General features: G+C 39.0%; 1 protein-coding gene across 1 annotated transcript in view; it reads left to right on the forward strand.

The window, feature by feature from the left end:
- Positions 1-20381, forward strand: part of ryr2b (ryanodine receptor 2b (cardiac)) — an 85216-nt gene extending 64835 nt beyond the window's left edge. Inside the window, 19 exon segments of the mRNA XM_030748621.1 lie at positions 64-1311; positions 1314-1339; positions 1522-1583; positions 2063-2207; positions 2366-2452; positions 2686-2898; positions 3094-3224; positions 4324-4366; positions 8908-9044; positions 9875-9935; positions 10290-10436; positions 10655-10789; positions 11817-11973; positions 12254-12297; positions 12299-12319; positions 15726-15778; positions 15780-15824; positions 17711-17762; positions 20259-20381. Coding sequence (XP_030604481.1) covers positions 64-1311; positions 1314-1339; positions 1522-1583; positions 2063-2207; positions 2366-2452; positions 2686-2898; positions 3094-3224; positions 4324-4366; positions 8908-9044; positions 9875-9935; positions 10290-10436; positions 10655-10789; positions 11817-11973; positions 12254-12297; positions 12299-12319; positions 15726-15778; positions 15780-15824; positions 17711-17762; positions 20259-20354 — 2903 coding nt within the window. The 3' untranslated portion in view covers positions 20355-20381.
- The last annotated feature ends 1655 nt before the right edge of the window (positions 20382-22036 follow it).

Here is a 22036-nt window from a genome sequence, read left to right on the forward strand (position 1 = left end):
ATTTATGATGGTAAGTAGGTTATCATTTATCATTAAGTAAGGGCACTGCTGTGCCTCCTGCAGGTAATGTTGTCAATGGAACGACTGGAAAGCAAATGGTGGATATGTTGGTGGAATCATCAGGCAATGTGGAGATGATTCTCAAGTTTTTTGACATGTTCCTCAAGCTGAAAGACCTCACCTGCTCAGAAGCCTTCAGAGAACACGATCCCAATCATAAGGGAAGCATATCCAGGAAGGACTTCCAGAAAGCCATGGAAAACTGCAAGCATTTCTCACAGGCTGATATCCACTTCTTGCTTTCATGCATGGAGACTAACGATGGTGAAATTGTGAACTATGAGGATTTTGTGGATCGCTTCCATGAGCCTGCAAAAGACATCGGCTTCAGCTTCACTGTTCTTCTCACCAATTTGTCAGAACACATGCCCAACGATTCGAGACTGAAGACATTCTTGGAATTGGCAGAAAGTGTCTTAACTTACTTCCAACCCTGTCTAGGACGCATCGAGATTCTCAGCAGTGGGAAGCGCTTTGAACGTGTCTACTTTGAGATCAGTGAATATAGCCGTACACAGTGGGAGAAGCCACAGGTTAAAGAGTCAAAGAGGCAGTTCATTTTTGACATCGTCAATGAGGGTTCGGAGAGAGAGAAAATGGAAATGTTTGTCAATTTCTGTGAGGACACCATTTTTGAGATGCAGCTTGCAGCCCAGATATCCGGCTCTAACACCGGAGAGAGGAATACTGGAAAACAAGTCGAGGACAAATGTGTCCTGGACAATCAGCAAATGTTTTTCATATATTACTGGTGGCTATTTTTAACATCTGTGCTTTCTGTGGCAAACCTGAAGACATTGATGAAGATGACCCTGAAGGATATCCTCATGTCAGCGGCGTTATTCCTTCAATTCATTTGTGTGACTCAGGTACGGTGCGTTTATGTTTTAATTCGTGGCATCTTACAAGTGCTGTACATTGCTTTTGTGAATGGTGGGCTCATAGAGGGAGCCAAAAGGATGACGATATCAGACTTGCTTGGTGGTATCCTCGAACCAACACTTGATGAGGTCACAGAGGTGCCAAGTGGTGTGGATCAGCCGAGGAGGTACTCTGCCAGTTTCTCGTCCCGCAGAGAATTGAAGGAGATTGGGCAGATGGCAGCTGTGACCTGCCCCGGAGAGGTGGATGTACTGTCAGACATATTTGGCCTCAAACTAAAGAAAGAGGGAGGTCAATACAAACTTGTAGCACAAGATCTCCCCACCAGTCTGGATGACCTGTTCAGCACAACTTCCAGAACCACTGCCTCACTGATATTGGGAAGCATCAAACAAGGGTATGATTGATGTGAAATTACATTCAGTGTGTTTTTTAATATTCATTGCTCAGTACATTGTATTTCTCCCAAGGATTTTCATCTGTGTGCGTGTGTTAAGCCTCATTGATGCGCTTTCTTTGTAATGCTTTCATACCACTTGAGCTTCATATTAATGTTTGATTCCAAATTAATTTTACCAGCAGCAATTTAAGGACCAAACGACCACAGAGGAAAAAGCTGAAGACGGAAAAATGCAGACAGAGTGAGTCTCTTGCTCCCCAATTAGGCCCCCAAAGAGGGATTTTTTTTAGCTTGTCTATAACATTGTAAGTGTAAGAGTGAGTAAAACAAAAATGGGTTTAAAACCAATAAAAAGTATTGTGCTAAATGGCAATTTAAAAATGAGGTTCTTGGTTGCTCCCTTAATTTTCAAGGTGTCACTACAACAGATGCATATGCATATTTGCATATTTGATTTGACTCCCTGAGGGTTCGTTTGTGTCCCCCCCCCCGGTCTCAAACCTCAAATCTTTCACATTATGCAAACAAGTTGACCACTACACTATTGAGTGACTGCCATATAAAAACCATCTGATCACTGACTTTTCATGAAGGCAAAGCAAAGGTTAATATCACATTTAACATGAAGAGCTAGAAAGTCTGCTTTCATCATCCCAGATATTTCTTGGTCAGAGTAAAGCTGTTTGACTTTCCCTCTGTTTGCATATGGATTATTTGCAGAGAGAAAAAGTCTGAGAAGAAAATTGGAAATGGAAAGGCAAAGACAAGCTGGAGAGCCAAGAGATTCTCAAATAACTTAAAAGAGCCACACAGCCAACAATCTGCCCTTTGGGAGACAGTTGGCACTCATCACAAGAGCCTGCTGGTAATGCAAGCAAGTACACTCACACAAATACATGCTTGTGAATGTATGAGTACAATGTAGATGAGGATGCATCCTTACACCCACTTCAGTTTTCATGCACAATCACACAAATATAAAGCACCAGACACCTCCGAGTATTTCTGTCTTTTTTTCTCCAGAACTACTTTGCAAGGAACTTCTATAATCTGCGCTTGCTGGCTCTTTTTGTCACCTTTGCGATCAATTTCATCCTTCTCTTCTACAAGGTGGGAATGTGCTAATTAAACAAGTCTCTGTGCTATTATGTGTATTGTCCATTTTTTTCTTGACCATTTAATGCTACTTCAGGCTGTGAAGCCCAGGGAGTCAGTCAAACTGTGTAGTCTCGGTTGATGCTTTAACAATGTTGAATTTTATGTCCTTATGTTATAAAACATGGTTAATATTTATATTTAAAAAAGGGTGCATTTATTGTGTATTTGGTCTAATGTCTCCCTAGGTAACATCCTTTCCTGCACTGAAAGAAGAGGGAGGAATGAGCACATCTGTTTATGGTGAAGAACTGAATTCTGCTGCTGACAACAACAGCGATGGCAGAGTGTATTTTGTGCTTGAAGAGAGCAGTGGCTACATGGAGCCCTCTCTCCATTTCTTGGCTGGAGCACACACAATCATCTCCTTCTGTTGTATTATTGGTTATTACTGCCTCAAGGTATACCAGTTTAAAAACTCCTTTCAGTTTTTAAAATCAATTTTTACCTGTCATGAGCCATGAAGTAAATTCTTAACAACAGAAGACTCAAAAGTTAGTGCATTGTTACCAAAGACAGGCTACTTGGAATTGGAGATGTATAACTGATGTACTTATTCAAAGACTAGTGATTATTGTAGTGTGTTTGATTGAAAGGTACCTTTAGTAATCTTCAAACGCGAGAAGGAAGTAGCACGAAGGCTGGAGTTTGACGGTCTGTATGTGACAAAACAGCCTCCCGAGGAAGACATCAAAGGACAATGGGACCGGCTGGTCATTAACACACCGTATGTTCATGTCTCTTGTTTTAATGTCATATTAATACATTACATAACAGTAATATCAAATAAAAGCCTGTTTTATACTTAAAATTTAAGAAAACTGATACTTGCACCTAACACTCACCTGATACTTCATTAGGTACACCTGTTTGGTACCTGTAGGTACAGCTGCTTGTTAATGCAAATATCTAATCAGCAAATCACATGGCAGCAACCCGTTGCATTCAGGCATATAGACATGGTCAAGACAATCTGCTAAAGTTCAAACTGATCATCAGAATGGGGAAGAAAAGTGAGCATACTGGACAGACTCGTCTGAGTATTTCAGAAACTGTTGATCTACTGGGATTTTTCTACATAATGATCTCTAGGAGTTAAAGAGAATGGTCCAAAAAAGGGCAAATATCCAGTGAGGGCAGTTCTTTAGGCAGAAATGCCTTGTTGAGGTCATAGGAGAATGGTCAAACTGTTTCAAGCTGACAGGAGGGCAATAGAAACTCAAATAACCAGTTGTTACAACCAAAGTATACACAAGAGCGTCTCTAAAGGCACAGTCCGTCAAACCTTGAAGCAGATGGCCTACACAGCAGAAGACCATAATGGGTGTCACTCCTGTCAGCTAAGAACAGGAAACTGAGACTGCAATTCACATGGGCTCACCAAATTGGACAACAGAAGTTGGAAAAATGTTGCCTGGTCCGATGAGTCGTGATTTTTTGCTGCAACAATCAGATGGTACGGTCAGAATTTAGAATACATGAATGTATGGATCCATCCTGCCTTATATCAGCAGCTCTGGTTGCTGATGGTGTAATGTGGGAGGGAATATTTTTTTGGCACCCTTTGGGCCTTAGTACCAATTGAGCATCATTTAAACATTGCAACCTAATTAGAGTATTCCAGCACCTTGTTAAATCTGTGAATTAAAGCAGTTCTGAAGGCAAAATAGGGTCCAATTTGGTTCTAGCAAGGTGTAAGTAATGAGGTGGCCGGTGAGTGTATACATACTGAAGTGACAGTGTTATTTAATTTCAGTAAATCTTTGATTTTTTTTCTCATATGAATGTGTCGGTCTTTCTTACTTACTCTTTCTTTATGTTTTCAGATCATTTCCAAGCAATTACTGGGATAAATTTGTGAAGAGGAAGGTAAGGTCTTTTTGTAAATGTGTGTATCGTGTGCATATTTCATGTAGTTACAATGCATTAAGAAACTAAATGAAATTTACCAATGGCAGTTCTAATTATTTCACCATGATGGTCTAGCTTTGATAGGCAGTGCGACACCTTTTGACCTCCTCATTCATATTGCCTCTGGTGTTTAAAAAAGGAAATAATTGTCTGCTTTAAGAAAGTCCCTTTTTCTCCAATGTAGGAACACTTAAGCTGACTCCTTGAAATTTAACTTGTAATGTAGTGCACTGGCAGGAAAGATATATATCCATCCATCCATCCATTCGCTTCCGCTTATCCTGTTCAGGGTCGTGGGGGGGCTGGAGCCTATCCCAGCTGTACACCCTGAACAGGTCGCCAGCCTGTCACAGGGCCAACACAGAAAGACGAACAACCTTTCACACTCACTTTCACACCTATGGGCAATTTAGAGTAGCCAGTAAGTGCATGTCTTTGGAATGTAGGAGGAAACCGGAGTACCCGGAGAAAACCCACGCAAGCACGGGGAGAACATGCAAACTCCACACAGAGAGAGGGAGAGGCCTGGGCCAAGGTGGAATCGAACCCAGGCCTTCCAGATGGTATTCTATCTGTGAGGCAGCAGTGCTAACCACTGAGCCACCGTGCTGCCCGTATATATATATGCTATGTAAAGAGAGGCTTTTAGTTATATTTCTGTGTAGAAATATGACTCTCTCTCTCTCTCTCTCTCTCTCTCTCTCTCTATATATATATATATATATATATATATATATATTATATATATATATATATTTTTTTTTTTATTATTATTTTTACTTTTGTATTTTTAAACAAATTTTTGAAATTTTGAAGATGAACAGCATAGTACATTTTTGTTTAACTTCAATGACTAATTGTCCTTTATACATTGGGCAAATCTAAACAAAATACTGCAGATGAATTTCAGATTTTTTACTTTTATTTTTTATAAATTTTCAAGAAATACTGTAGATTAATATTTAACTTCAATCACTACTTCTCCCTTGTTAGTATTCATTGGGCAAAGGTCTGCAGAATGTTGCAGACATATTTTTTTTTTTTTACAAAATTTCACCTCAGATTATCACCTCAGTGATAGGTGACCTGCAGACCAGCAGTTCTCTTGTTTTGTGTTTGGATTTCTGTAAGTGCTTTTAGTTTTATTTTTTTTTTCCTTCAATGTTTCAGCATCTTGGTTTCATATTTTGGTTTTATTATCATTCTATTATGTTATACTTTAATTCTTCAGATTTTTGTTTGATATTATTGAGCTTTTGTGTCTGTACTTTTCTAGTGTTCCTGCTGTTTTGATTTGTGTTTTATTTAGTTTTGAGTTTATCATTTGAGGGTTTTTTAAAACTCAAAATATATTTGGTTTTTAGTTTTCATCAACAGCGATACATTTTCTTCATACGACAGATTTTTTCCTCTCACAGCTGGTCATATTCTTGGTATACTTAAGTAAAAGGCAAAGAAATAACAGCCGTCAGAAAAATAAAATCAATAAAGAGTAAATAAATAGAAAAATAAATGAGGGGATTATTGAAGAACGGAAAAGAAAACTCTGAGGCATAATGGCATGAATAAGATTGCTGATGTGAAGTATAGACTGTAGGTAGACAGAACTTATTAAAGCATGACAGGATTCCATCTTTCAGTAAAAATTGAATTTTGGAGCCTTAATGAATATGTAATTTGCTCCATCAGGTAGCTGTCCCATACTTTTGGATCCATATGTTATGTGTGGGGGAATCTGCTTTTAATCATCTAATGGTTATGCATTTTAATGCTCCCATGAGAAGTATATTTAAGTGATATTTCTTAGGTTTCCCGTCCATTCCCTCAGGAATTTCTCCCAATAATGCCACCATAGGATTTTCTGAATGTCCTTCTGAAAAACTACTTTAAGGGCTTCAGATATCGCTCTCCAAAATACACTGAACTTAGGACACAGCCAGAAAATATGAGTGTGGTTGGCAATCTGGCATCCACAGTTTCTCCAGCACAAGCTAGGGTGCACTGGATCTATCTTGGCTGTTTTTTCTGGTTTTCTAAAACAACATCTGCTTATTGTTTTCCATTTGTATTTCTGCCATGTATCACCTTCCAGTTTCCAGGTACCTTCTATAACATGATTCATTTCTGTTTTCCATGTCTGCTTTATCTTTAGGGAGTCATGTATATTTGTAGACAAAATATATAATTTACTGATTATTTTCTTCCCTTTATTACCCATTTTTGTATCTGTTACAGACTTTTAAATATGTGTGGGGCTTAGAAGCTGATCCCAGTCCCTATGTGCTGAAGAGACTGAACTCACTTTCCAACTGTTCACATGTCTTAAGATTGCCCTCCTTGACTAACTGGTGTGCGTAGGCTAGACTTTGATCAGACCATTTTCTAACCCAATGTCTAGTTTGTTAGGTATGAAGGACTTAATAGAGCCAATATTCCTGAGCAGTGAAACTTTCTTTGGTTGCACAAAAACTGACTTTATATTAAAGTCTTAGGTCTTTGGTGTATACACAGCATAGTCCTCTGTTCCATTCTGTCCTCATTGAGTCGTTCCCTGTCTGCTACTCTCCACAATCTCCACTGATTGTTGTTTACCTGTTGAAGTTTGCATTTTTAAACTTGGAAATCAGCAATCTATTAAAACTTGCTTTTGGTTGTATTGTTCTGCACTTGCCTCTTGCAATGTGGTTCTCACCTCTACTCTGCTAGTTTTATGACAGAAACCAGGGAATAGCAATAGCCTCAGCTGATTGTGATGGCCTGTGGCTCCTCCTATAAGGTGTAATTAATATTAATTAAAATAGTTTTGGAATATTTCCACAAACCCTCATTTAAAGATGTGAAAGTGAGAATTGGGCCCATATGGTATTGAGAAAGTAATGTTTTGACTTTGAATATCATTAAAGCACTTTGGCTTTGGTTTTTTGTCACTGCATGGACAGTTGTTCTACATAAAATACAACTGGCACTCCTACATTGCATTTAATACTCTCTATTGCATCATTTTAAGAGCCTGCAGTAAAATAGATGGTTAGATGGTTTTGATATTGCTTACCATACTTCAAAGTGCCTGGGATTGTAATGGCAAATGGGCTTTATAATAAATCTAGGCTCAAGTTGGTTCTTATTTTAATAGATTCAGTTACATAAAGGTGAAACTATGTAAGAATAAGTCAATATTTTTTTAACCAAGAGACACTGCATCATATCCTGATCAAGCATAACATTATGGCCACCTGTCTAATAATCTGTTGGTCCCGCTTTTGCTGCTAAAACAGCTCTGACCTGTTGAGACGTGGTCTCCGCTAGACCCGTAAGGTGTGCTGTGTTATCTGGCACCAAGATGTTAGCAACAGATCCTTTAAGTCCTGTAAGTTGCGGGTTGGGGCCTCCATGGATCAGACTTGTTTGTCCAGCACATCCCACAGATGCTAGATTGGATTGAGATCTGAGGAATTTGGAGGCCAACTCAACACTTGAAACTCATTGTGCTCCTCAAACAATTTTTTGCTTTTGTGGCAGGGTGCATTATCCTGCTGAAAAAGGCCACAGCCATCAGGGAATACCTTTTCCATGAAAGGGTGTATATGGTCTGAAATAGTGCTTTGGTAGGTGGTACATGTCAAAGTTACATGTGGATGATAGGACCCAAGGTTTCCCAGCAGAACATTGCACAAAGCAACACTGCCTCTGTCGGCTTGCCTTCTTCCCACAGTACATCCTGGTGGTGTTCCCCAGATAAGCAACACACACGTACACCTGGTCATCCAAATGATGTAAAAGAAAACAACCAGGCCACCTTCTTCCATTGCTCCATGGTCCAGTTCTGATGCTCACATGCCCATTGTTGGTGGTGGACAGGGGACAGCAAAGGCGCCCTGACTGGTCTGTGGCTATATAGCCCCATACACAACAAACTGTGATGCACTGTGTATTTGGACAGCCTTCGGGCCAGCCTTCACTCCCCACGTACATCAGTGAGCACGTGACCCTGTCACTGGTTCACCACTGTTTCTTCCTTGGAACACTTTTGATAATTCTGACCACTGCACACCAGGAACACCCTGTGAGAGCTGCAGTTTTGGAGATTCTCTGATCCAGTTGTCTAGCCTTTGTCAGACTCGCTCAAATCCTTACGCTAGCCTATTTTTTCCTGCTAACACACCAACTTTGAGGAAAAAATGTTCACTCGCTCCCTAATATGTCTTAACAGCTAACAGGTGCCACGATGAAGGGATAATCAGTGTTATTCACTTCACCTGTCAGTGGCCATAATGTTATGCTTGATTGGTGTAAGTCTGCATCAATACAAATGTGTTATTTACCTTAAAACCAGTGTTTATATCTGTCATTTACACACCCACCCCCATCCCACCCATCCAAAATGCAAAATTCATAATTTAGCCAGATGCCAGATTGTCTTTTCTAGCTTGATTCATATGACGATGCACTGAAAAAAGTATTGCTTGAGTCATGATGCAAACGTCTTCTTCCCTGTCCAGGTGATGGATAAATATGGTGACTTTTATGGCTGTGAGAAGATAAGTGAACTCTTAGGTCTGGACAAGGCTGCTTTAGACCTTAGTTCTGAAACAAAAACAAAGAAGAGGCCCAAGAGAGACACTGCCTGGAGTGCTCTGTGAGTAGAGATTGCAATTCTGCATTCTTAAAAAGATTCATGGGAAACTTCTGATGTCTAATGTGTCATTTATTTAGCTTTGTATGCAATTTCAGGCAAAATTATGGTGCATCAGTTTTTCTTTATGGTGTTTATATAGAGAGGTTTAATGAATGCAAGGACACAATCTTGTATTCTATATTGTATATGCATTTTAATAAATATTCTACCCTGACAGGTCACATAATATGGATTAGGTAGGCAGCTGGACACAAGAAGTAATAGTAGCAATGTGGCTAATTATCTAGAGGATAGCTACCATACAGGCTTTCTGGTAATGATATGAAAAATCCTTAAATAAGGAAATCAATAGAGCCCATTCTCTAATGCATTTTACTGTGGAAATGAATTGGACTCCTAAATGGGCCCTTGTGATATACATTAACAGTCTGGGATTATTTACTGTTATGTTTGGCTCTTGTGTGGTTCTTGTTAGTAAAATAACATTTCAGACAAATGATTATTAATAGCCTATGTCATTATTAATAATGGTTCCACTAACACTGCTTGTGTGTGTGTGTGTGTGTGTGTGTGTGGTGTGTGTGTGTGTGTGTGTGTGTGTGTTGTGTGTGTGTTATGTAAGCGGTAAAAAATGTCCTAGAACATTATGTTGTACTTGAGGGAGAACACGATATCCTGAGAAGAAGCCCCATAACTGAGACTCTTTTCATGAAGACAGTGTAGATCGAGGCTGTGATTTAAACCACTAACATTTTGACATGTTTGTCCAGGTTCTTGTCATTATCTATCATTGTGGTAATTTTTATTATTAATTAATTTATTTTTTTCAGATATAACTCCATTGACATGAAATATCAGATCTGGAAACTAGGTGTTGTTTTCACTGACAGTGTAAGTTGGATTGGAACTTATATTTTATGGCTTTTGCTCAGTTTGTTTATGCACTGTTGGTCCAATAAAGCCAAGACAAAGGTGTTACATCCTGCAATTTAGGCTAACCGATATTGAAAAGTTACCAGTGGTTGTAAAACACATCCGATATTTTATGGCTTATTCCTATTTTGTTACTCTATCATTCTACTGTGCTACGATTTTGTTTGATACAAACTGGCATGCAGCAGAGGTGGAGATGGTAATATCCTGTGAATTGCCTTATCTAAAATACACATTTGTCTCTTTATCTGTCCTTGTAATTTACATTGGCCTATTTTTTTAATGTTTGTTTGCACTTCTGTGTGCTTACAGTCCTTCTTGTACTTGGCGTGGTACATGACCATGTCGTTTCTGGGACATTATAACAACTTCTTCTTTGCTGCCCACCTTTTGGATATCGCTATGGGATTTAAGACACTTCGTCCCATCCTTTCCTCTGTCACACATAATGGGAAACAGGTGTGTGTTTGTGCACTTGCATATGTATGTGTGTGTGTGTGTGTGTGTGTGTCTTTAATTCTCTCTCCATCTGTCTCCATGTGTTTCATACATGCAGCTAGAATGCATGTGATGTTTGCTTTCACCTTGTAAGGTTATATTGGGACTTTTCCAAGAAGAAGCGTATTAAAGCCCATCTGCCTCTGTGTGGTGTTTTATATTATTTGTGTGCTTGTCAGCTGGTTCTTACTGTGGGCCTCTTGGCTGTTGTGGTGTACCTCTACACCGTAGTAGCCTTCAACTTCTTCAGAAAGTTCTATAACAAAAGTGATGACAAGGACATCCAAGACATGAAGTGCAACGACATGCTTACTGTGAGTCTAAAGTGCATTTTGATACACACCCTCTCTCCACATATATTTGCCTCTCATCACCCTTGCTATCTTTCTGTGCTCATCTTTGTACCACAAACACAGCCACCCACCTCCTTTTCAGAACCCTCCTTTTCTACCTCCACACTGAGAGAGGTAGAGGAGGGTTCTGACAGAGATCCCCATTGTTCAAGTGAAAACAGCCTCATGTCTTATTCCTTCAACTGCTTTTCTATAAAATGATGGACACTTGGAGCGAAAACAGCCCCCGAAGCCTCAGCATAGCCCTTTGTTTGGCCACCTCAAAATATTAACACTCCACTGCCTGCTCTATTCTTATGTGGACTCCACTGTCACTCACATATGCAGGCGGATGGGCAGCGATAGCATTTGAATAAAACCCTATTAATATAGGAGGCGAGGGATATTACAGTAAATCCTCAGTCACACTCACTGTGCTGTTATAAGAATCTCTTTACAGTTGTTGAAGTGTTAAACACATTTTTCAGACAAGTACAAAGCAAGTATATGAATACAAAGCAGAAGACTTGTATGGAAAAATCTTTTAGATTTTGATTTTGTTCAAATTCCTTGTGGAAAAAATTGTCCTTGGCACTTAAAAACGCAGTGTAGTCCCTGCTAGACAACTTGAATGTAAATTCTTCTTGTCATATACTCCTTGCAGGGGTATAAATGCCTGAGAATATTGATGTAAGAAACGTGTGCTGTTCTTTAAAAATTTATAAAAGTGCTGCTTGTTTAATTTTTTTTCTCTCCAAAAGCAACAAACATGAATACAGGAATGAAAATGCACAGAATACATTTTTTATTACACTTGAATATTCACCATCAGTATTATCCTTGGAGTTTGGTAAAACAATAATGTTTCTTTAATATTTAAAGTATTCTTTCATACTTTGTAGCACTAATAAAGACAGCCTATTGAAACTAGGAATGAATTGAGGAAGAAGTGCCCTCATTCTCATAAAGAATGCTATCAAGCCTACATATTTATTTATTTTTCTTTTAGTGTTACATGTTCCACATGTATGTGGGAGTGCGTGCGGGCGGTGGAATCGGTGATGAGATTGAGGATCCTGCTGGAGATGAGTTTGAGGTGGAACGGATTGTCTTTGATATTACGTTTTTCTTCTTTGTCATTGTCATCCTCCTGGCCATTATCCAGGGTGAGACACACACACACACCACACACACAGACAGTGAATTTGTTTTGCAACTCCCGTTCAACTGATAAAAATGAATTTATGCATCAACATGTTCCAAAAAGTGGCAGATTTAAAAAATAAATTTTAGACTAGAATAAAATTGAAAGTTTTTTTTTCACATGGAATTAAAAATGTCACCCAGTACACTATCTGGTTATACCACTGAGCCCATAACGTTCATTGACACCTGTCATGTAAGTATGCATAACCTGATACAAACACATTTCTTTTTCTCTTTAAGGCTTGATAATTGATGCCTTTGGGGAGCTTCGTGACCAGCAGGAAACAGGTGAAGGAAGATATGGAGGTGAGATTTGAAACTTTTCTATCTCAACACTGCACAATATATTGCTATTGATGACAACCCTGTTAATAAAAAATTTTTATCTTGACATTATGTTATTAATATACTGCAGTAACTAATCATGTCATTTTTCGTTTGTAGAGTTATGGTTACAAACTCTGTTTCCTCCCCCATCCCTGCATTAATATTTTGAGTTTGATAAAACACAATTATCAGTGCTGCTGACATAAATGTCCTATTAAAATCTTATGTGCTCCTCTGCACTGTGAATAGGTGCTATATAAATTAAAATATACCTTTGTCCCCATTTCTCTAGACTGATTCAACCATGTTTATTTAGCAGCAGGTTCACTTGAGGCCAGGGCCCTGTACTATGAAGGAAGTTCAGCATACCTAGGGTATTTTTGTGTTACCCTGGATTCACTTACCTTAACATCATCAAACAGGATAAGCAGTCACGCGAAGCTGGTTATCACACTCACCAAGTTAAACTTAGGCTTTCCTCTGTGCATTCAACATGAATGGTGCGGCTCTGGCAGCGCTCACAAAAATGGATAAGTGTACTGGCAGCAGAGTTACTGATTTACAATGGAAGATAAGACTATAACATGGGAAAAATATAAAGAGGTTAAACACATAATACAGACTGAAAGCGACACAAGTGCTGCGACAAGCAGTGGTGGAGTATTTGTGAGAGGAAAAGTGCTGTACAGTTGTTTAGTAATAAAAGGCCTGCATGAATGTGTGTGTACTTTCATTGCTTTGCACAGGAAGCAAAAAAAATCTACTAATTACATAAAGTCTAGCCTATTTGAAGCAGGAAAGAAAGCCGGTAAAAGGCCAACTGTGTAAGTGAACAGACTTATCAGTATCACAGCTCTTCTCATTAAGACGCGGGAGGATCTGATGGATTATAATTGAGTATGTCATATAATTTGTTTAAAAGACCTGTTTTACTTTTTATTCTTTCTGCTGCAGCCTCTGTGATTTTTAATGGTCTGAGAGTAAAGAATGAATCTAAAAACAGAATGCAGACTTCGTCTAAGCACAAATTTGATATAAGGTCAACTAATACAAATAGGTATTGCTTTAGGCTCACATAGTAATGCTTATAGAAAAATAAACTTTTTGCAAAATGGATTTGCAGTCAACACACACACACCAAAAAATCAAGAAATAAAAGCTGTGTCTAAGAATTGGTGCTCATCTGGGAAATACAAAGGTTTGAGATGTTACTGAAAAACTTTAGACCCTCCTACTATAAAAAAAAAAAAAAATCCTGTTTTATAGTACCAGGCCTCAGCTGTAACTTAACTGTGTGTGAATGAACAAACTGCACACGCACGCAATTACATAGATGAAGTACATTCAGTTGTGGGGGTTCGTTTCACAGGAAACAATCGTACCATTATCCTTAATGAGAGTGTACCATTATCTCTTTCTCTTGGATGATTAGTGACTTGTCAGCACAAAACCTTAGTCTGGCAAAAACAAATTACTGGTTTTAAAATAAATAATCAAGTATTTTGAATGCATAAAATATGGCATTTTTTTTTTTTTTTTTTTTTTTGACAGAGCTATTCCAGATCTTTCAGACTTCTTTCTCTCATGTTTGCATACTTATATGCCTAATTGTGTAGGAATGTTAGTTTATTTGGAGCTCCATACATAAATGCTAGAAGCAGAAGAAAAACAAATGAAGACACATTCCTTCTTAATTAAAGCGCAATTATCTACTAGGTTTGTTTCGCTCGAGCCATTGAACCGCAGAGCCAGCCTACAACCCTCCTTGGTATATCTCTAAAACTTGAACTGCTTTGGACAAAACCCTGTGAATCAGACTCTAAAAAAGACATATAAAGTTCGAAGTCTGACAGTCTGACACTGGAAACAGCCAAACAAGCCCAAAGGTGCAGGACAGGCAGGCAAGTAATCGAAGACTAGACCTTTGATTACCAGACCAAGGAAACAAGGCAGTGCAGTTAGTCTGACATACTGGTGAGCTACTGTCTGAAAATAAAAAGTACTCATGTAGTTGTTATGGTCACTGACATTAAGTGAACCCACAACAGTCAGCAGCTGCAACTCTACATTCACAGAGAAAGCAGCAACAACATGAAATATAGTAAGAGCTGCGGTTCAGTTGACTGCAAAACATTTTCCGCAGGAATTCAAGCAAAAGTAAATATTTTACAGATTGCTGAAGGCGGAATAGAACAGAAGCAAGCTGGGGCTGTGAAATTGTTATAAATAGCACTGTATTGTGTTAATTTGGTGTAGTTTTGTAACAGTTTTTCTGACATCTTCTGTTCACGTGTGGTTTTATGTAGTCTTTCTGTATACTCTCTTCCTCGTTGTGTCATAAAATATAAAACAGTGCCACATTGTTTTTATATTTCCTCATCTGCTTTTCCAGATGTTGTATTACAGAAGCATTAAGAGCTGCTGCTTTCAGCATTGATAAATCAGGTTCAGCTTCATTCCACCATTAATTGCCATAAAGAGAATAATTGCCTAAAATGCATTAAACCCAAAACACATATTCCAATATTGCTTCTTTTCTGTCACTGTACCAGCACAAATATGCTGTTTGGTTTCCCCTAAAGCATTGTTTTATTATTTATTTTTTGTTCAAAACACTGCATCTCTTTGGCATTCAAACCCCAAAACAATCCAAAAATTGGTCCACCGCACGGATCGGGTCCCACGCCACAAATGGAGCAATATAGTGTATGCATTTAAGCGCCAGGAGGACCGCAGTGAATTATACATCAGGGAAACCAAACAACCTCTGGCTAAGCAGATGGCACAACACAGAACAGCTACCTTGTCAGACCAGGACTCTGCCATTTATTTACTTAGAGGCCAGTGGTCACTATTTCAATGATGAGGATGTGCAGGATCCTGGACAGGGAGGAATGCTGGTTGGAGCAGGAAGACAAGGATGCTATTTATATGAAAACGACCATTGCCAAACCCAGGAGGGGGCCTAAGAATACTCTTATAATGCTGTGATTGCAGTCATTCCCCAAATCTCTGTGAATAGTACTCATGGCCACTGATCAATGGTCATGACAGCTTGCATATTCCAGATGAACAGAATCAACTTTCTGGCACTGTCAGTATCCCCAAAGGGTTGCACAGTGTCTTATGAAAGGAATATTAGGTTTCTGTTCCTTACCAGTGTTTTCCTTATGTGGGTGTCCTTTCAGTGTCTTTGTAAAAACAGCAAAAAAGGTGTCAAGTTGTTGTGCTATCAGACTAAATACCACATTGAGTCACAGAAACACTAAAACAACAGGCCTCTGGTCTAGTGGCTTGGATTTTAGTTTTAATGTAGTCTAGAAAACATCATGTTTGTTCAAATCTGTTTCACAAATCATTACGTTTTACTTGTCTCCTTCTGCAGACCAAATGTTTTATATGTGGAATAGGAATTGAATACTTTGATACAGTCCCTCATGCTTGAGACTCACACGCTGCAGGAGCACAACCTGGCCAACTATCTGTGAGTTCATGAACACGCTCTATTTTTGTGCCTGGGTTTGCCATCACCTCACCACCTTTTTTAAATACTAAAAACTAATTACTTAACCATTTTTACATTTGTAAGTATCATGCATGTTTTGTTACCACTAAACCTTTAAAAATGCAATTAACACCTCTGATGGGTGATTATGTAAACCATAATCCATCGCTGCCAAGTTCATGCAGTATGTGTTATTCCCCTTTGTTAAGATTCATTCTTAGTATAAAACTTTTGCACCTTCTATAACTTACACTCAACAGCCACTTTGTTAGGTACTCCTGTTCAACTGATTGTTAATGCAAGGCAGCAGGTCAGTACATTTCAGCACGTAGATGTGGACAAGATGATCTGCTGAAGTCAAAGTACTTCAGAAACTGCTGATCTCTTGGGATTATCCCACACAGCCATCTCTAGACAAAGGATGGTCCAAAAAAGAGCAAATATCCAGTGAGCAGCAGTTCTCTGGCCAAAATTCCTTGTTGATGTCAGAAGTCAGAGGAGTATGAGCAGACTGCTTTGAGCTGATAGGAAGGCAACAGTAATTGAACCTTAAAGCACATGGGCTACAGCAGCAGAAAACCACATTGGGTGCTGCTCCTGTCAGCTAAGAACAGGAAGCTGAGGCTACAGTTTGCATGGGCTGACTGATATTGAACAAGAGAAGATTGGAAATTGAGTTTTCTGCTGCAACATTTGGATGGTAGGGTCAGAATTTGGCATAAACAGCATGAAAATATGGATCCATCCTTCCTTACATCATCACTTCTGGCTGCCGGTGGTGTAATGGTATGAGGGATATTTTCTTGGCACATTTGGGCTCCTTGGTACTGACTGGACACATTTACACACCAGCAAGGTGGCTAAAAAAAGTGGCCTGTGAGTGTACTCCATATGTGCTTTGTTAGTCATTTCATTGTGATATGTGTAATAACAATCCAGTAAAAAAACGGAATAACCTAATAACACTTGATCAAACTCTGTATACACCAAGAAGAAGCAAAAATGTCTAAGAGCTTCACCACCATACAAAACTAGAGAAATAAGTAGGGATGTGATTGGTCAACTTTATCTGTATACTGTATTAACCATGAAAACCTACTAATTTTATTATGCTGGGAAAAAGCATACTAATTTGGATACTCAGAATGCTCATTGAAATGCTCAAGAGTACCAAAATAAGTACAATAGGAGGAAATGCTAATAAGAAGAAGAAAATGTTGCGTGTAAATGAAGGTGTTAAAAGCAGAAAGTAATTACCCTGGTCAAGCTTATTAAGTTGTCATGGTTAAAAAGCGATTATTATTTTGTTTTATTCACTGCTTTTTATTGGAGCACCAAACCAATGAAACCTTTTCTGCTAAAAATAAAAATGGTTATTTTGAAGGTGTCATTGCATTGTACACTGTTGCTATGTCAATAATTGCCTGTGGCAAGAGCTTTTGAGACAGATTAGTATGGATCCAGCAAGATGTGTTTGCATCCTCTGACTGATGGACGCTTCTTTGCTCATGAATATGTATGTACAGTCGTGCCTCATTTGACATTTTTGGCTCACCTGATAAAGGTCTACAGGCTGAAACATCATTACTCATAATTTAATAACCCAAAGATCATTTGATCTCATTATTTCTTGCTTGTCAATCATCAAATGTTTGCAGGCATTAAAGTTAATATTTAACCTGATTGTCAGGTTGATATTTCTGGTTATAGTTTTGCTGGAAACACTTGAATCCATAATCATCAGAGTCCTACTACTTGGGCACAGTTTCTTAACTTATTGCTACAATTTTCCACACAAGCAAAATAAATGAATGCAGGTGTGCAAAATTTGCAACTGCCTAATTCTGCCTTCTTTGTCTTTGTAGATTTTTTCTGATGTACCTTATTAACAAGGATGAAACTGAACACACGGGGCAGGTATGATTGTCTTCTCTTTTCTAGCATGATCAAATCAAAGAAGTAGATGTGCACTTTTAAATCCCAGTTACATTATATTGACAAGATCAAATCCCAAAGTATAGCTCCCCAAAATGCTCCCTTCATTTCGCAGTGACCTGTTATTTAACACATTTACCATGATAATGACAGAGCTGTGATGTAACCTTTTCAGCTAGGACAGAATTTGCATTCACACAGTCTCTCCAAAGCCTTATCACTCCTGGCACACATATTTTATGATTATATACGTGCCACACATTGCCATTATGATTACGTCTCCTCTTACTCACAGCCATTGTAGTATTAGTGCTATAAATTTAACAAAGGGACTTTAGATTTCAAGTAGGGAAGTAATTGATTTATTTTCTGATCTTTTCATTGTGACATATTGTACATTACCTGTCACACAGAGCAGTGGAGGGTTTTAAATAGGCAAATATTTCCAGTTTCTTGGCCTTTACAGACTTGCATTTTTGTGTAAGAAACATGTATCAGAATAGATGGGAGCTTTTCACTTGTAATTCTCACAGTCAAAGAAAACTGTATTGATTTAATCCACCTGAGACATTTTGAACTTGGGGCATTTCAAATCAAATTGGTTATGCAATTTATTCCTAGATATACTGTGCATTCTTTCAGTATATTGCTCTTCTCAGATGTAGCTCAAAAAGGTGGAAAATAATTCTTTTTCTTGGAGGCTATGCCCTCTAAGAGCTGTCACTATTGATTATAAATCCTGGCACATGTGCAGTTCTGAAGATTTTCTTTAGCACCCTTGTTTTCCACACTGACCCCCTTTAGCACCATCTCTGCAGTATGTACCATGTGCATGACCTTGAGCTTTGCTCCCATTTTCTTCAGCTGCTTGGAACTTCTTGCTCACAGTGGCCACTGCAGTCACTTTGTCAAAGGTAAAAAGAATTTACTTCAGGAAATGTGCATTTGTCAGCTGGGTAGGTTAGTGGGATCTCTTATCATACCCTTACACAGAATCACATGCTTCAGTGTGGACATCCAGCCCCACCCCGGTGTATGAATATGGAGAGCTCCTCGATCCCTCCGTGTGTGGAAAACAAGGAGTTTTACTCATACTGACGTCTAGTACCTACTGTAAGAAGACACAAGAATGTGACCAATTTTAGACCTGTGTCTGCACATAATGAAACCACCATTTAACATGCTGACCATCAAAAATGCAAGACTTTGTGCGTCTTGGAGTTTGATTCACATTGAGAAGCAGTGACACTCGTAAGCGCTCGATTTTACCTTAAGAGAAGAACTCTTCGCTTTTTACCTAGTCAGTAATTTTCCTGGGTATGCATAACTCAGCCACCATGAAATCAAAGCTTTCCCCAGCAAGGGTGGAAGTACTTAGAGTGGAGAAACTAGTTCTGGTGGCCCCCCGAACGTGCAAACATGCTTCTTAATCACGGTGCAGCTGCTGGTAGAGGATATGTGGCAGCTCTTTTGGCATAAAGATGAAGTGTTGCAGCTGGACCATACAATCCTCCATTCCCCAGTGATAACCAAGGGCTATGCATGGCCCCTGAACAGGAATGCCTGGTCCCCCAATCCCCTTGTGATATGCACTATTTAAGGAGCAAAGCTCCTACTAAAACCTGTTGTGCACTTGAACAGTCTACTTTTCAGTCCTGGTGTTTGGAGAACTCCCCATACTGACCCTACCTCATGTCCTCTCTCTCATTAAGTCACAAAAGCTTCAAAGAGAGATTTGTTTTTTCACATCCTTTGTTTTAAGAGCTCTCAGGAGTGAGTCGGGTGACTCAGACCTGTTAGGACTCTGTGGATTGGCCAACATGCATTATTGGTCTGTGTACAGTAAGTGAAGAAATTAGTCTTTTTTTTATTTTACTTGCTTTTTATTTGAGAAAAAAAAACCCTCTAGATTTACCCAATAATAAACAAAATGTTTATCCTGTTTTTTTTTTTTGCTAGTTTGATCAATTAAATTTCCTTTCAGCTTTGGCTGTAATGTGTTTTCATCTGTGTATGAAAAAGCCTGGTGCAGCACGATCTGGTAAAATTCCCATTTGAGCTGATAGCTGAAATGTCTCTCAAGATAATTTCTCTGATGACAGCACTCCTCTTACCACAGACTTCTGTAAAGAGAGTGTGTTACTCATATGATTTGTCAGTTTCACCATCTTGTGCTATTATCAAGAAAGATGGGAGTGTGTCTACTTTACAGTCAAGGGCACAAAGGCAGAAGAAAATTTTGAGGAATTCCCATGAGCAAGGAGATAAACCCAATAGCGACAGCTCTTGATGTACGTAGCTGTGCCTGCACTCATAAGTGGAGCATGCATCTCTCTCTCTGGCATGCTACATTCAAAGATGAAAGAAATGGACTCTGCTCACTTTATTTTATTTATCCAATGAGCTCATTGTCAAAAAATGTGCACATGATGTAATTAATGACTTTTGGATAAATTACTACTCTATTGACCTTGCCAGGAATCCTACGTGTGGAAAATGTACCAGGAGCGATGCTGGGAATTCTTTCCTGTGGGAGACTGTTTCCGTAAGCAATATGAGGACCAACTGGTATGAACAAAAACCTGAGAGGTCTCTAAAGCCTCCCTCGACAGTGTCACAACACAAAAGCCATCTTGATTGATGTCTTTGGACTTGTTTATTTGCTTTCACTTCTGTGTGTTTCCACTGTATGCATATTCAATTTGGAGTTATTTCCCTTAAACACAAGTATTTCTAAATTATATCCATTAAATTAATTGGAAACAAAAGAATGAGAACCACTTATTTATGTTCTGATACAACAGTAGTGTGTGATGTATGTAATGGGAGTCCTGTGGGAGGAAGCTATTAATTTGAGTGGTTTGTTAAGACGGCAACAGTATCTGGAGTAATGTGGCCTTTTACTGTTTCATACATTCATTATCTCTCACAGTCAAAGCTGGCAATCGAAATTCAGTTTGAGGCATTTTATCTGGCTGGACGTGTCTCATGTTTTCTGAATAAATTGATTTGTCTTTCTAATCAGACGCTCCCATCCCTTCCTCCTGTGACATCCATATATACACTCTCCCCCTGGCATTTGCTCTTTTTACCCTCCTCTGTTTCTTGTGGCTCTCTTGTCTTGCCTGTTGTGCTCATCTGTCCAGGATCCTTCTCCTTCAGTTCTTGCTGTTCCCCCCTCCTGCCTTCCTTCTGCACTTCTCTCATCACTCATATTGAGCTCTTTTCCATCATCATAATTAGCTGTAATGTAGTATGCTAGCAGATCTCCAACCATTCAGGTCAAAGCGATGTGATTGACAGCTGTCTCTGGTGGCCAAGAAAGTGTTTAGGGAGTTCTTGGGTACAGCTCAAAGACTAAAAGAGGGTGGTGAGTTAGGTTAAATTGTTAAATCATGCTCATGTTAACAGCAGGATGACAGGCGTGGGCATGCCACCTACAGTTATTGTCCTCATTATGCAAAGGTCGGACACTCAGCTGAGCAGATGCACTGCTGATATGGATTCAGGTTGTTTTTGAGTTATGACCATGTCACAATATTGTTAAAATATTGTGAAAAAGATGGAGAACTCGTGCTATTTCTGTAAAATAAAAGTGTTAAGCAGATGTCTTGGTAAGTAATTTTGCTGAAGAGCTAGTATAATTATTTTAAGTTCTTAAAAAACAAACAAAAAACCCAACAGCAAATGGACTGGTACCTATAAAGTGCTTTTCTACTCAATTTGAACACTAAAAGCACTTTCTTACTACAAGCCTCATTCACCCATTTACAGGAGTGCTTTTTTTCCCCTATGTCTAAGCACTTTTAAACCTAATGTTCCAACCCAATATCATGGCAAAGAGTGTAATAGACACATTGGTCCACTGTGTAGATTTCACGCTTTGCCTGTCCTACACGTGAAATAGACACGCATGCTGAAGTTGCAGTATGCTGGAGTACCACCAGGGGGTGATATGTTATTTAAAGCAAACGAGCTAAATGGCTAATACAGTATGTGTTTAAATTGGGCCTCCATACACTTATCATGTCATGTTTTGTTCTTGTTAAACTATTTGTAGTGTAGTATTGTTTAAATGTCTGTTAACACAAAGGTGGTAGTTGTTGCGTTGTTGCAGACTGGAGGGGCCCGGGATCAACCCACTGACCTTCTGATTCATAGGTGACTCTCGCTGTCACAGCCAACCCAAAGCAGCAACAAGAACAACAAAAATAAAAAGACAGGCAGTGACTGTAAGATACCAGACAGGAAATTTC

The sequence above is a fragment of the Archocentrus centrarchus genome, chromosome 15 (assembly GCF_007364275.1).
Source record: "Archocentrus centrarchus isolate MPI-CPG fArcCen1 chromosome 15, fArcCen1, whole genome shotgun sequence".
Classification (NCBI taxonomy): domain Eukaryota; kingdom Metazoa; phylum Chordata; class Actinopteri; order Cichliformes; family Cichlidae; genus Archocentrus; species Archocentrus centrarchus.